Here is a 15,003-nt window from a genome sequence, read left to right on the forward strand (position 1 = left end):
ATCAACCACTCCAAGTCTCAGAGCGAGTGACATTTGAAACGCTATTAGCGCGCACCCCGCTAACTAGCTAGCCATTTCACATCGGTTACACCAGCCTCATCTCGTGAGTTGATAGGCTTGAATTCATAAACAGCAGAGCTGCTGGTGCCCACGATCTCTCAGTCAGACTGCTCTATCAAATCATAGACTTAGTTATAACATAATAACACACAGAAATACGAGCCTTAGGTCATTAATATGGTCGAATCCGGAAACTATCATCTCGAAAACAAGACGTTTATTCTTTCAGTGAAATACGGAACTGTTCCGTATTTTATCTAACGGGTGTTATCCATAAGTCTAAATATTCCTGTTACATTGCACAACCTTCAATGTTATGTCAGAATTACGTAAAATTCTGGCAAATTAGGCGGCCCAAACTGTTGCATATACACTGACTCTGCGTGCAATGAACGCAAGAGAAGTGACACAATTTCACCTGGTTAATATTGCCTGCTAACCTGGATTTCTTTTAGCTAAATATGCAGGTTTAAAAATATATACTTCTGTGTATTGATTTTAAGAAAGGCATTGATGTTTATGGTTAGGTACACATTGGAGCAACGATACGCACCGCATCGATTATATGCAACGCAGGACACGCTAGATAAACTAGTAATATCATCAACCATGTGTAGTTAACTAGTGATTATGATTGATTGATTGTTTTTTATAAGATAAGTTTAATGCTAGCGAGCAACTTACCTTGGCTTACTGCATTCGTGTAACAGGCGGGCTCCTCGTGGAGTGCAATGTAATCAGGTGGTTAGAGCGTTGGACTAGTTAACTGTAAGGTTGCAAGATTGAATCCCCCGAGCTGACCAAGGTAAAAATCTGTCGTTCTGCCGCTGAACGAGGCAGTTAACCCACCGTTCCTAGGCCGTCATTGAAAATAAGAATGTGTTCTTAACTGACTTGCTTAGTTAAATAAAGATTAAATAAAGGTGTCAAAAAAATATACAGTGGGGAGAACAAGTATTTGATACACTGCCGATTTTGCAGGTTTTCCTACTTACAAAGCATGTAGAGGTCTGTAATTTTTATCATAGGTACACTTCAACTGTGAGAGACGGAATCTAAAACAAAAATCCAGAAAATCACATTGTATGATTTTTAAGTAATTCATTTGCATTTTATTGCATGACATAAGTATTTGATCACCTACCAATCAGTAAGAATTCCGGCTCTCACAGACCTGTTAGTTTTTCTTTAAGAAGCCCTCCTGTTCTCCACTCATTACCTGTATTAACTGCACTTGTTTGAACTCGTTACCTGTTTAAAAGACACCTGTCCACACACTCAATCAAGCAGACTCCAACCTCTCCACAATGGCCAAGACCAGAGAGCTGTGTAAGGACATCAGGGTTAAATTGTAGACCTCTACAAGGCTGGGATGGGCTACAGGACAATAGGCAAGCAGCTTGGTGAGAAGGCAACAACTGTTGTGCAATTATTAGAAAATGGAAGAAGTTCAAGATGACGGTCAATCACCCTCGGTCTGGGGCTCCATGCAAGATCTCACCTCGTGGGGCATCAATGATCATGAGGAAGGTGAGGGATCAGCCCAGAACTACACGGCAGGACCTGGTCAATGACCTGAAGAGAGCTGGGACCACAGTCTCAAAGAAAACCATTAGTAACACACTACGCCATCATGGATTAAAATCCTGCAGCGCATGCAAGGTCCCCCTGCTCAAGCCAGCGCATGTCCAGGCCCGTCTGAAGTTTGCCAATGACCATCTGGATGATCCAGAGGAGGAATAGGAGAAGGTCGTGTGGTCTGATGAGACAAAAATAGAGCTTTTTGGTCTAAACTCCACTCGCCGTGTTTGGAGGAAGAAGGATGATGAGTACAACCCCAAGAACCCATCCCAACCGTGAAGCATGGAGGTGGAAACATCATTCTTTGGGGATGCTTTTCTGCAAAGGGGTCAGGACGAATGCACCGTATTGAGGGGAGGATGGATGGGGCCATGTATCGCAAGATCTTGGCCAACAACCTCCTTCCCTCAGTAAGAGCATTGAAGATGGGTCGTGGCTGGGTCTTCCAGCATGACAACGAAACGAAACACACAGCCAGGGCAACTAAGGAGTGGCTCCGTAAGAAGCATCTCAAGGTCCTGGAGTGGTCTAGCCAGTCTCCAGACCTGAACCCAATAGAAAATCTTTGGAGGGAGCTGAAAGTCCGTATTGCCCAGCGACAGCCCCGAAACCTGAAGGATCTGGGGAAGGTCTGTATGGAGGAGTGGGCCAAAATCCCTGCTGCAGTGTGTGCAAACATGGTCAAGAACTACAGGAAACGTATGAGCTCTGTAATTGCAAACAAAGGTTTCTGTACCAAATATTAAGTTCTGCTTTTCTGATGTATCAAATACTTATGTCATGCAATAAAATGCAAATTAATTATTTAAAAATCACACAATGTGATTTTCTGGATTTTTGTTTTAGATTCCGTCTCTCACAGTTGAAGTGTACCTATGATAAAAATTACAGACCTCTACATGCTTTGTAAGTAGGAAAACCTGCAAAATCGGCAGTGTATCAAATACTTGTTCTCCCCACTGTATATACCGGTTTCCGATTGTTATGAAAACTTGAAATCGGCCCTAATTAATCGGCCATTCCGATTAATCGGCCGACCTCTAGTACTAACTGACTTTCTCTCTCTCTCTCCCCCATCTCTCTCTCTCTCTTTCTCCCCCCATCTCTCTCTCACAGACCCAGTCCTGGAACAGAGAAGGTAAGAGGTCTTCTGTCTAGCAGTGACACAGTATTCTGTGCTCTGCTCAGCTGATTTGAATGGAAGTTGTTCATATTGCTCGTCATTGTGCAATGTGAATGTATGCATGGACGTTCACTCTGCTTTCCCTTGTGTGTGTGTGTAGTGTGAGGCTGTGGACTCTGTCTCTGTGCGTGTTGAAGATAAATGTCCTTCACGCAGCTCAGGTAAGTGTGTGTCTGTTTGACCTGTCCAATCAGCCAGTTGCAGGCTCTGAGCCTGGGTGTCAGTGAACCGTTGAAGTTTGGTTGAGGAAGCAGGAGTTCATCAGTGCAGGATCAGTATCTGTTACTCTGCATGTTACTGCTGAGAGGTTCTTAAGAGGCAGCTGACCTGTCAATTATTAAACAGGACATTTACAACTATACCCTTTTCCTCTACTTTCTCTGTCTCTCTCGCTCTTTCTGTCTTTCTCTCCCTCTCTTTGTCTCTGTCTCTCTCTTTGTCTTTTTCCCTCTCTTTGTCTCTCTGTCCCTCTCTTTGTCTCTGTCCCTCTCTTTGTCTCTGTCCCTCTCTTTGTCTCTGTCTCTCCCTCTCTCTCTCCCTCTGTCTCTCTTCCTCACTGTCACTCTCATGCTCTCTTTGTCTTTCTTCCTCTCTCTCTCCTTCACTCTCTTTCTGTCTCTCCCTCATTCTGTTTCTCTCACTCTCTTTCTTTCTGTCTCTCTCACTCTCTTTCTGTCTCTCTCACTCTCTTTCTGTCTCTCTCACTCTCTTTCTGTCTCTCTCTCCCTCATTCTGTCTCTCTCTCCCTCATTCTGTCTCTCCCTCTCTTCCTGTCTCTCTTTCTGTCTGTCTCTCTCTCCCTCTTTCTCTTTCTCCCTCTATGTCTCTCTCCCTCACTCTCTGTCTCTCTCTCGCTCTCTTTCTGTCTCGCTCTCTTTCTGTCTTTTTTCTCTCCCACCTTTTTTTCTCTTACCCATGAACATCTGAAATACATTCTATCGTGTGTTTGTGTGTGTGTGTGTGTGTGTGTGTAGACACACATGTAGTCCCAGGTGTGTTACCTGTCTCTACACACAGACATGTAGTCCCAGGTGTGTTACCTGTCTATACACACAGACATGTAGTCCCAGGTGTGTTACCTGCCTGTACACACAGACATGTAGTCCCAGGTGTGTTACCTGTCTGTACACACAGACATGTAGTCCCAGGTGTGTTACCTGTCTGTTCACACAGACATGTAGTCCCAGGTGTGTTACCTGTCTATACACACAGACATGTAGTCCCAGGTGTGTTACCTGCCTGTACACACAGACATGTAGTGCCAGGTGTGTTACCTGCCTGTACACACAGACATGTAGTCCCAGGTGTGTTACCTGCCTGTACACACAGACATGTAGTCCCAGGTGTGTTACCTGCCTGTACACACAGACATGTAGTCCCAGGTGTGTTACCTGCCTGTACACACAGACATGTAGTCCCAGGTGTGTTACCTGCCTGTACACACAGACATGTAGTCCCAGGTGTGTTACCTGCCTGTACACACATACATGTAGTCCCAGGTGTGTTACCTGCCTGTACACACAGACATGTAGTCCCAGGTGTGTTACCTGCCTGTACACACAGACACGTAGTCCCAGGTGTGTTACCTGCCTGTACACACAGACACGTAGTCCCAGGTGTGTTACCTGCCTGTACACACAGACATGTAGTCCCAGGTGTGTTACCTGCCTGTACACACAGACACGTAGTCCCAGGTGTGTTACCTGCCTGTACACACAGACACGTAGTCCCAGGTGTGTTACCTGTCTGTACACACAGACACGTAGTCCCAGGTGTGTTACCTGCCTGTACACACAGACATGTAGTCCCAGGTGTGTTACCTGCCTGTACACACAGACATGTAGTCCCAGGTGTGTTACCTGTCTATACACACAGACATGTAGTCCCAGGTGTGTTACCTGTCTGTACACACAGACACAGACATGTAGTCCCAGGTGTGTTACCTGTCTGTACACACAGACATGTAGTCCCAGGTGTGTTACCTGCCTGTACACACAGACATGTAGTCCCAGGTGTGTTACCTGTCTGTACACACAGACATGTAGTCCCAGGTGTGTTACCTGCCTGTACACACAGACATGTAGTCCCAGGTGTGTTACCTGTCTGTACACACAGACATGTAGTCCCAGGTGTGTTACCTGTCTATACACACAGACATGTAGTCCCAGGTGTGTTACCTGTCTATACACACAGACATGTAGTCCCAGGTGTGTTACCTGCCTGTACACACAGACATGTAGTCCCAGGTGTGTTACCTGCCTGTACACACAGACATGTAGTCCCAGGTGTGTTACCTGCCTGTTCTATCATGGCCTGGTTTCACTTTCACATCCCAGGCGTGACTAGACAGAAACACACACACTTAAGTTAGAACGCTCAATGTAAGTGTTCCGGAGGCTGGATTAGTGAGGAGAGTATCACTCTGTCGCCCTCTTTTATACGGATCTGATGAATATTTTCACATTCAATAAATATTTGGATCTGAGGGACAACTTGTCCTCGCTCTGTTTTCGTTTGAGTGAAGTGGACGAGGAAGTGTGTTTGTGTGTGTCTCTGTATGTGTGCGTCTCTCTAGTGGATATGAGATAGAGGGAGTAGACAGGAAATGAGATGTGTTCCGATGACATCAAGTACCCTATAAAACAGCAGCTAAAAGAGGAAGGGGTTGTGAAGAAGATGTTTAGGAGAGAACTAGGAGGTGTATTGATGCTGAGGACCAGTGATTCCCTCTCAGTTACTGATGTAGGTTACACAGTGGCTCTTCTGGAGACTAGATGAATCTGCAGAGGGTTTGGATGTTTAGGGGATTGTAAAGGGAGAGGTTGGGGTGGGGGGCTTGTAACACTTTTCCCATGTTGCTCTCTATCATTGGTCGGTTAGTTGGGTGTGCATCAGCGATGGAGGAGGACCATAGAGTAACAGACTCCACCCTCTCCCAGAGCATCTACCCAATCAAATCAGCTGCAGCCCTGATGAACAGCCTTTGCTTTAATGACTTTGCAGCTCTGGACGTGGCACAGAACAGCAGAGACTCCAAGAGGATTGAGGGTTTCCATAGAGACCGTCTTATTGACGGCTCCCTTGCCAAAGGGGAGGAGAGGGAGGGCAGGGCTGAGTTCACAGGCGCTCAGAGCGAAGGAACAGGACAGCAGACGGAGAGAGAGATGGAACACACCACTCAGGAGGGATACGCTGGGCCTGACCCTCCTACGGGTGGGGAAATTAGCCGATCCAAGCCTGAGGAGCGGCTGGGAGGAGAGGAAGAACAGGAGGAGGTGGAAGAAGCAGAGGAGGAGAAGGATAGTGACGTGTGTTTTAAAGCTCTAGAGGAGATCTCAGTCTTGGCAGTGAAGGAGCAGCTCACACTGGAGGAGGTGCAGCAGGAGGAGAACCAGATTGAGGAGCTGTGCGAGGAGTATGTTCAGGAAGAAGACGTGTTTGTTGTGGAGATTATCAGAGATGGAGCTGCGTCTCTCGACGGCCTGGCCAAACGCATCACAGTGGAGGTGAGTGGGAGAGAAACTGTCTGGGTAACCCTCCCTGGGACAGTTGTCCAGTGACACACACGGTTGCTGATTATCTGAACAAAGGGGTTTTATTGCTCTGTGCATGATTGTGTGTTTGAGAAGTCTGACGTGACCTGTCTTAATGCCAACTCATTACTTCTCTACGCAGCTAGAGCCTAATGGCATTATATAGCCATTTTGTTGGAAATGAGTGTTTCCCTTGGCAGTGTGTTGGAGTAAAATATGGCTACTCAGAGGAGTGGCCCATAAACCAGGTCTGGCTGTTACACTAAGAGAAACTTGTACTCACAGATGTGAGTTTTCTGACCATCTGGCTACCCAAAAACTCTTCCCCTCTCTCTCTCTCTCCCATCCTGTTGTGAGGTAGTATATCAGAGTGAAGAGTGTTATGGATGAGGTGTCTTCCTGTGTGAGGAGACAGAGGGTAAGAGACAGTAATTAGCACACAGACAGTGTTATGTTCTCCTTGGGGGAGGGGGTGACGTTCATTTACTGCCTTTCTATATAATTATACAACTTTTTGGAGAACAGCGAAAATGACCCCAGCCATTAACACCTTGGCTGCTGTAGGTTCATTGAAACACATCCTATTAGCTATACAATTACATTTTTATTTGTATCTTTATTTAACTAGGCAAGTCAGTTAAGAACAAATTCTTATTTTCAATGACTGCCTAGGAACAGTGGGTTAATTGCCTTGTTCAGGGGCAGAACGACAGATTTGTACCTTGTCAGCTCGGGGATTCGATCTTGCAACCTTTCGTTTACTAGTCCGACGCTCTAACCACTAGGCTACGCTGCCGCCCCATTGTAATGTTATACCCCTGAAATGGGGGGGGGGGGGGGATATGATCAATTATTCACACTGACACGTAGCATTGATGAAAACGTATGACATTTTAATGTAGGCGTACAGGGAAGATGTTCGTATTGAAACAGTTTCGAACTTGTTTGATAAGATTAGTACGGATTTTGTCATGGAACCACTGTCAACTTCTCTCTGCTTGCTTCCTCACTGTTTTCCCCTGCCTCACCAATGTCTGTCTCAGTAGCCTACGCTCTGTAAAGCAACGTTATGAGAACGTAGTAGCGTATTTCTTGCACCTACTGCGGTAGGTTATTTTTAATGTTAGTTTCTCACTTCATCCTTCTAGCTGGTTAAGTAATAATATCCAAAGCCCTTCAACATTACTGCAATAGAAGCGACTAATTACCAGTTGTGCACTCATTCTCCTAAAGTCGGTTTTTGCTTGGGGGATGTCTAGACACAGCAGGAGTCGCAGGACGGTGTCGCCCACCAGCCTGTGTCGCCAGAGTGAACCGTTTGAAAGAGTGGTGAATGTGCTGCTCAGAAGGCAAATCCAGGAGACGCAGGCAAACATAACGAACAATCCATTGTTCATGATTCCACTTGTTTGTAAAATGAGTAAAGTTGCCCAGCAAAAAAACAAGTAATGTTGCTTAAACAGAAGGAAAACTAACAGTGACAACCAAAACCAGTGTGGTTTTAGGAGGGGTTCTGAAAGACACTCATGGGGGTGTACCCAGAAAGTTGACTAGCAACAACAACTGGAACCTAACACACCTACCATGAACACCAACTACATTTGCCCAAGATAAATAAAAACTTAATGACAGGAAACTAAAAAAAATGTTGCTAAGTGAAATCAGGAAAATCAGATAAAGGATAATTTGTCTAAAACTCAAACCAAGGCGCGCCAACTAAAGGTGTTAACCCTCCGCATCTATCAAGACAACTGGAGCACTGGGCCAGCACAGGTGTAACACATACTGACTAACGAGGTGACACCACTTGGTGTGTCTACGTGCTAACGAGCTATACGTCCAACCTCAAAAAACATACATGGAAAAACCAAAGCCTGTAACATGGAGTTAGGTGCGATTAGGTCAGTAATATAGGCGTTCTGAGCTTTAATCAACGCCGTGAGTAATATTTCCATGTTGACCCGTAATAGATTTTCTTTGTGTACAAAATATACACTGAGTGTACAAAACATTAGGAACACCTGCCCTTTCCATGACATAGACTGACCAGGTGAATCCAGATGAAACCTCTGATCCCTTATTGATGTCACTTGTTAAATCCACTTCAATCAGTGTAGATGAAGGGGAGGAGACAGGTTGATGAAGGATTTTTAAGCCTTGAGACAGGTATTGTGTCTGTGTGCCATTCAGAGGGTGAACCAGCAAGACAAAAGATTTAAGTGTCTTTGAACGGGGTATGGTAGTTGGTGCCAAGGGCACCGATTTGAGTGTGTCAAGAACTGCAAAGCTGCTGGGTTTTTCACACTCAACAGTTTCCTGTGTGTTTCAAGAACGGTCTACCACCCAAAGGACATCCAGCCAACTTAAGTCAACTGTGGGAAGCATTGGAGTGAACATGGGCCAGCATCCCTGTGCAACGCTTTGGACACCTTGCAGAGTCCATGTCCCAACGAATTGAGGCTGTTCTGTGGGCCAAAGAGTGTGCAACTGAATATTAGGAAGGTGTTCCTAATGTTTTGTACACTCAGTACAATATCGGCTACGTGCGCTCTATGATTTTTGCATATTCAAATGTGGTCAGGACACGCAGGTTAAAATATCAAAAGCAACTGAACCAACTATATTAATTTGGGGGCATGTCGGAACACACATGAAACATTCATGGACATTGAGCCTTTTTTGGGGGGCGGGGGGGGGGCTGTTCTCTTCACTATTTATATAAACCCCCAGCACAAGGTGCACCTGTGTAATGATCATGCAATTTATTCAGCTTCTTGATATGCCACACCTGTCAGGTGGATGGATTATCTTGGCAAAAGAGTAATGTTCACTAACAGGGATGTAAACAAATTTGTGCACAAAATCTGAGAGAAATTTGCTTTTTGTGTGTATGGAGAACTTCTGGGATATTTTATTGTGGGGTCAACACTTTACATGTTGCGTTTATATTTTTGTTCATAGTATTATGTGTGCTATTGCCCTGACATCTGAGGGAGCAACCAGATGCTGCACTTGACACATTTATGAAACTACTTATTCCAGTTACTAATAAGCACGCACTCATTAAGAAAATGACTGTAAAAACTGTTAAATCCCCTTGGATTGATGAGGAATTGACATTGTATGGTTGAGAGGGATGAGGCAAAAGGTATGGTAATTAAGTCTGGCAGCCCAACTGATTGGCAAACGTACTGCAAATCAAGAAATCATGTGACCAAACTAAATTTAAATTAACTACACTATGAAACAAAGATAAATTATATAAAGAATGATAGTAATAAGCTTTGGGGCACCTTAAATTACATTTTGGGGAAAAAAGCAACTCGGCTCCTTCATTCATTGAATCAAATGGCTCCTTCATCACAAAACCAACTGATATTGCCAACTACTTTAATGACTTTTTCATTGGCAAGATAAGAAAACTTAGGGATGACATGCCAGCAACAAACGCTGACACTACATTTCCAAGTATATCGGACCAAATTATGACCGACAAGAATTGTACTCTTGAATTCCGTAAAGTCAGTGTGGAAGAGGTGAAAAAAGTATTGTTGTCTATCAGCAATGACAAGCCCTGACAAGTCTGACAATCTATATGTAAAATTACTGGGGATAATAGCAGACGATATTGCCACATCTTCAATTTAAGCCTAAAAGTCATTACACACCACAGATCAGCAAATATTCTTTACATCAACATATGAATCATTACAAAACTTACTGTGTTTTATGTGTGTATCCATATATGTCAGGTGTATGTGTCTATTGTGTACAGAATATTTATCGCGTGTGTGTATGATGTGTATGCTAACCAGTTGACCTGGCACTGACCTTGTCCCTCTGACCTCCAGATGACCCCTGCCCCTAGCCTGGTGTCCATCCTGAAGAAGAGGAGGAGGAGTGTGTGTGTGGAGAATGTGTGTGTTGCTCCCTCCTCGGCCCCGCACAAACATCCTGCTAAGCGCAGGGTCCGCTTCAAAGTACCTGATGACGGCTTTGACCAGGGTGAGGGTGTGTTTGAGTCAGTGTATATATGCCCAACAATGGCTATAATCAAGTGTATGTATGTCTGCATTCTTACTATGTCACCCTCTCCCCGTCTTCTCCCTTCTCCAGACAAGAAACAGTTGAATAAAGCTCAGTTAATAGGCATCTAAACATGTTGCTCTTCCCTCCTCCAGACCAGGTGGGAGGAGACTCGTGCCTGCTCCTCTTCCTGCTCTGCCTGGTCACCGTGGTGATCAGCCTGGGAGGCACTGCCGTCTACTGTGCTCTGGGCAACGCCCACTCCACCGTCTGCACCGACTTTTCTCGGAACGCGGACTTCTACCTCGCACAGCTGCATCGTGGAATGAATCAGCTCCGACACTGGCTGACCCCTGGGTTTTAGCTGACCCCCAAGGAGGAGAGAAGAAGGGAGAAGGAGAGGAACGAGAATCCCTTGTTTTGCAAGGTGGATACTCTCCTTTCTCCAACTTGGACAGGATTTCTCTCCATGTCCTCCCGTTTTCCTATCTCTCTCTCCGTCTTCACTGGCTGGCCAGTTAATGTGTGTGATGGGAGAGCGAGTGATGGAAGGTGTATGTGGTACTAGTAGCCTGCAACCACACTAACAGCAGCCTAAGACATCTGCAGCGCTGCCTAGTAGGACTAGTAGGACTGACATAGGACCTGTAATATACTGGACTACCTATAGATTTGAACTATACACTACTGGACATAGACCGACTCTGTGTCAGCCCAGAGGAATGGATAGACTAGGCTAGACTCATTACCACTTACCTTGGATCCGCTCACTACCATATGGAGACGTCTGGATCCTTCAGGCATGGACAAGACCGCTCACATGCGCAAACAAGAAGCGGCCGGTCAGCCTTTTTAAGAAACCGCCGCCGCTCTTTGTTTATGGACTCCATTTTGAATCTCAACTGCACTTCGAATGTGAACAATTCTGCTGTGGTCAGAAACATTAAATAATGTCTTAAAAATATTATATTAATGAACGTTTTGTTTTAATGAAACAGATTTGACTTTTCTTTATGTTCCTCACTGTTGAAGATTCTTACGGAGTATGTCAGGGTGTTTCTTTGGGCTGAAGTTAGAAGTTGCCCCTAACCACAGATCTGAGATCAAATCTTAACCTTATCCTCAACCAAAAGGGGGAGGAAATGTCTGACTCTGTATCAGTAGTAAGGGCCAACTTCTACAACTTGTGTTTGAGGGTGTCTGGGATTATTGGGTTGTTTTGGGGTACAGATTGTAGCGTTGGCCCTTGATGGCCCTCAATGACCATATATGCAACATGGACAAGAAAGCAATACGTCTGTAATCGTGTTCAAGAATGTTTAGCGCCCTAAGGGTCAGGTCGGTACTAGAAGAGGAATATCTGTTCAGCTGAGAATTGTCTTTGCTCAGGCATGTGTATATTTATCTTTATTGTAAAATAATTATGGGCATGATCAGTATTACACCGAGTGCATTACCTCCTGCGATCAATGGACTTGATTGATTTTTACTTATTATAATTTTTGTGCTCATTATTTCTTTTATTTCAGGCTTTTTATTAGTCTATTTAATCTGTGATCTATTTTACTGTTTGTGTCAGTCAGTGTGTTTTAGTTTCGTCTGGAGTTCAGTAGACGTGTCACAGTGGCTCCTATGATAATGTAATGATGATGTAGTAGGCTGGGCAGTGACTCTTATGGTGCATCCCAACAGTCTAAAGTGTTTTCCTCTTCTTGTATCCTCTCTTTCATCTCCTCTTATCTGAAAACACAAGACAGGTGAAACCAACAGCAAAATATCACCCTATTCAGAACTGTTTTCAAATGGACAATATAGATATGCAATATGCTTTCGTCTTTCAAGGTTCTTTCAGAGGGGGGAAGGAGAAGAGATGAGGAGAGGAAGCCACAGTAGAGTATTGAGATGCAGCCTTGGTTTTAAAATGATTTTCACGTGTCTGGCTGGTCCAGATGACTGTCTTACTGTTTGGATCTGAAGTATTTATATCATATCTGCACAACGTGGGGGGAGAGAAAAAAAACGACCAAAGCATGTGCTTTTCTGTTGTTTTTCTCGTTTTGGCTTGATGTGGTTATCGTTGGTTGTTATTTTCCCTTGTTTTGTTCTTGAAGACTATGTTTTGAAAAAGAGGAGTCTCTTTCCAAGACTCACCAGTTAAAGAATGCCAGTTGGAAAAGTCAGAACAGAAGCGGGACAGAACATTTTGTCTCCGTTTTCAACTTTTGATCTGTGTATGATGACATGTGAAGACGATTAGCTAATGTTTGTCATTGTGGCTAATGCTGCATTCAGAACCAAGTGGGAAGGTGGAAATTACCAGTGGTGAATTTGTAATTGCGAGTTTGATGCATTCACTTGCTTTGAACTTGTTGAGAAACGCTGATTGGCTTAAGGCAAACAAGCTGGGACAAACAAACTAAAAGTACAGCTATCATGCTTGTAAACAAATTAGAGTTCAAAAATCATATTAATACATTGCTTTTTACAAATAATGTTTTGTTGCATTTAACTACCGAAAATGCTGTTATCGAGATAATTTCCTTACTAGGTGACGTTGGAGTTGAGCATGTGGGAGAAGTCGGCGCTCAGGGATGATAGTTTCTCACTAGTAATTACAGGTTGGAGGGCCCGGTCGTATATGGTAAGCATTTTGCTACACCCGCAATAACATCTGCTAAATATGTGTATGTGACCAATACAATTGGATTTGATTTGAATACCATCTTCCCACTTAGTTATGAACGCAGCATCAAATCTTTCTTTACAGTCTGTGAAGAAAACAATGGGCAAGTTTGTTTTGCATGGCCTGGTACCCCGGATGGGTGGAGTTTGTTCATTTGAACCATTCCATTGGCACTAAGAGAACTCTCCAGCCACCTGGGGCACTGGGCAATGCAAAACGAAACTCATCCATTGGTCAAGTTTGTTTTGTATGGCCTTGTGCCCCGGGTGGGTGGTGTTTTCTCATTTTAAACCATTCCATTGGTCCTTAAGTGAAATCTCTATCTACCCAGTGCACCGGGCTTTGCAAAACGAATCACCATTGAGAGGGATGACTGTGGTGAGTACCTTTTAAACACCTGTTTCTCTCTGTTGATTGGTTAATAAACCTCACTGTGGGGACTGATCTGACACAATTGTACTTTGTTATAAAGTTGTTATTCCAGCTATTAAGTTTGTAAATTGTTATCAAGTTGTTCATCACAATAGTGTGATAAAGACTGTTACCAAATACAAAGAGAAACTCTTCAAAGAAACACTTCTGAATGATACCTTTTAGGTCGCTAGGGGCAGCCTTGAACCACATTGGAGAGCCTCCCTCACACACAGTGCCTTCAGAAAGAATTCACACCCCTTTTCCCACATTTTGTTCTTACAAAGTGGAATTAAAATAGATTATTATTATAATTTTTTAATGGAAAATAAACACTAATTTATGTTGATTAGATAAGTATTCAACCCTCTGAGTCAATGCATGTTAGAATCACCTTTGGCAGTGATTACAGCTGGGTCTCTAAGAGCTTTGTACACCAGGATTGTAGAATATTTGCCCATAATAATTTCAAAAAATATTCAAGCTCTGTCAAGTTGGTTGTTGATCATTGCTAGACAGCCATTTTCAAATCTTACATAGATTTCCAAGTGCATTTAAGTCAAAACTGTAACTGGACCACTCAGGAACATGTTCTCTTGGTAAACAACCTCTGTGTAGCCTATATTTGGCCTGATGTTTTAGGTAATTGTCCCAGTGAAAGGTGAATTTGTCTCCCAATGCCTGTTGGAAAGCAGACTGAACCTAGTTTTCCTCTAGGACTTTGCCTGTTTTTTATCCTAAAAAAACATGTGTGTGTGTGGTGGACTGTGTAATAAATACCATTTAAAATAACACAAGCATATTGCTATTACATTGTTATAACTAACTTCTTTCTAAGCAGGGTTTCTCACACACTTATAAACAGATACAGAGACCCACACACACACACCCAAGGACAGAGGGCTGACGTAAACCTTTCATAAACACTGATAAGGAAAGGCTTTGATCAAAAGAGTGCTTGGGTCCGCATTTCACGAAATAATGAGACACACACACATAACCAAGGACAGAGGGCTGACTACGCACACACAAAATCTCCTGCTTAGCTGAACATTTGATAACAAAGAACTTTTGCTATAAGACTCAGAAGGATGACGCCCAGCTCATCAGGACCAATCTGAGAAGACAACAACCTGTCCAGAACCAACCAGAGGACAAGAACTTCCAGACTCAACCTACTTTCTATCTTTGTATAAAATGTCTATGCACTCTGTTATCTGGGCTTTTTCTGGAGGTTCTCTATGAGCCGAAGGAACGAGACCGTATACGCTTGTACCAGATATCTTTACTCTTAAATAAAGCTGTCGCTTGTCATACAATTTACCACCTTGTCCGAATCGATCCTTGACCGGCTCGCCCTTCTCCATATCCAATTATCAACAACTGTCATTACAATTTCTTCAGGGGAACCTGGTAAAATTAAGGTTGTGTCTGAATGCACTGTCAGCATGCAGCCAAAGTTACTAACCACTTTTGGAGCTAACTAGTACTCTCCCAAATCGTATCCTGATGTCGACAGCAGATGA

The 15,003-nt window shown here is 43.8% G+C and overlaps 1 protein-coding gene across 2 annotated transcripts in view; it reads left to right on the forward strand.

Moving 5' to 3' along the window:
* The window catches only part of LOC139553799 (consortin-like), a 41,560-nt gene extending 26,760 nt beyond the window's left edge, over positions 1-14,800 (forward strand). The window contains exons 8-12 of one of the 2 annotated variants that reach the window (XM_071366472.1): positions 2,758-2,779; positions 2,925-2,985; positions 5,705-6,330; positions 10,209-10,362; positions 10,539-14,800. In XM_071366472.1, coding sequence (XP_071222573.1) covers positions 2,758-2,779; positions 2,925-2,985; positions 5,705-6,330; positions 10,209-10,362; positions 10,539-10,747 — 1,072 coding nt within the window. In that variant the 3' untranslated portion in view covers positions 10,748-14,800. The remainder of the gene's footprint in view (positions 1-2,757; positions 2,780-2,924; positions 2,986-5,704; positions 6,331-10,208; positions 10,363-10,538) is intronic. The other variant, XM_071366473.1, reaches the window with a different exon arrangement.
* The last annotated feature ends 203 nt before the right edge of the window (positions 14,801-15,003 follow it).

This window comes from Salvelinus alpinus, chromosome 25 (assembly GCF_045679555.1).
Source record: "Salvelinus alpinus chromosome 25, SLU_Salpinus.1, whole genome shotgun sequence".
Lineage (NCBI taxonomy): Eukaryota > Metazoa > Chordata > Actinopteri > Salmoniformes > Salmonidae > Salvelinus > Salvelinus alpinus.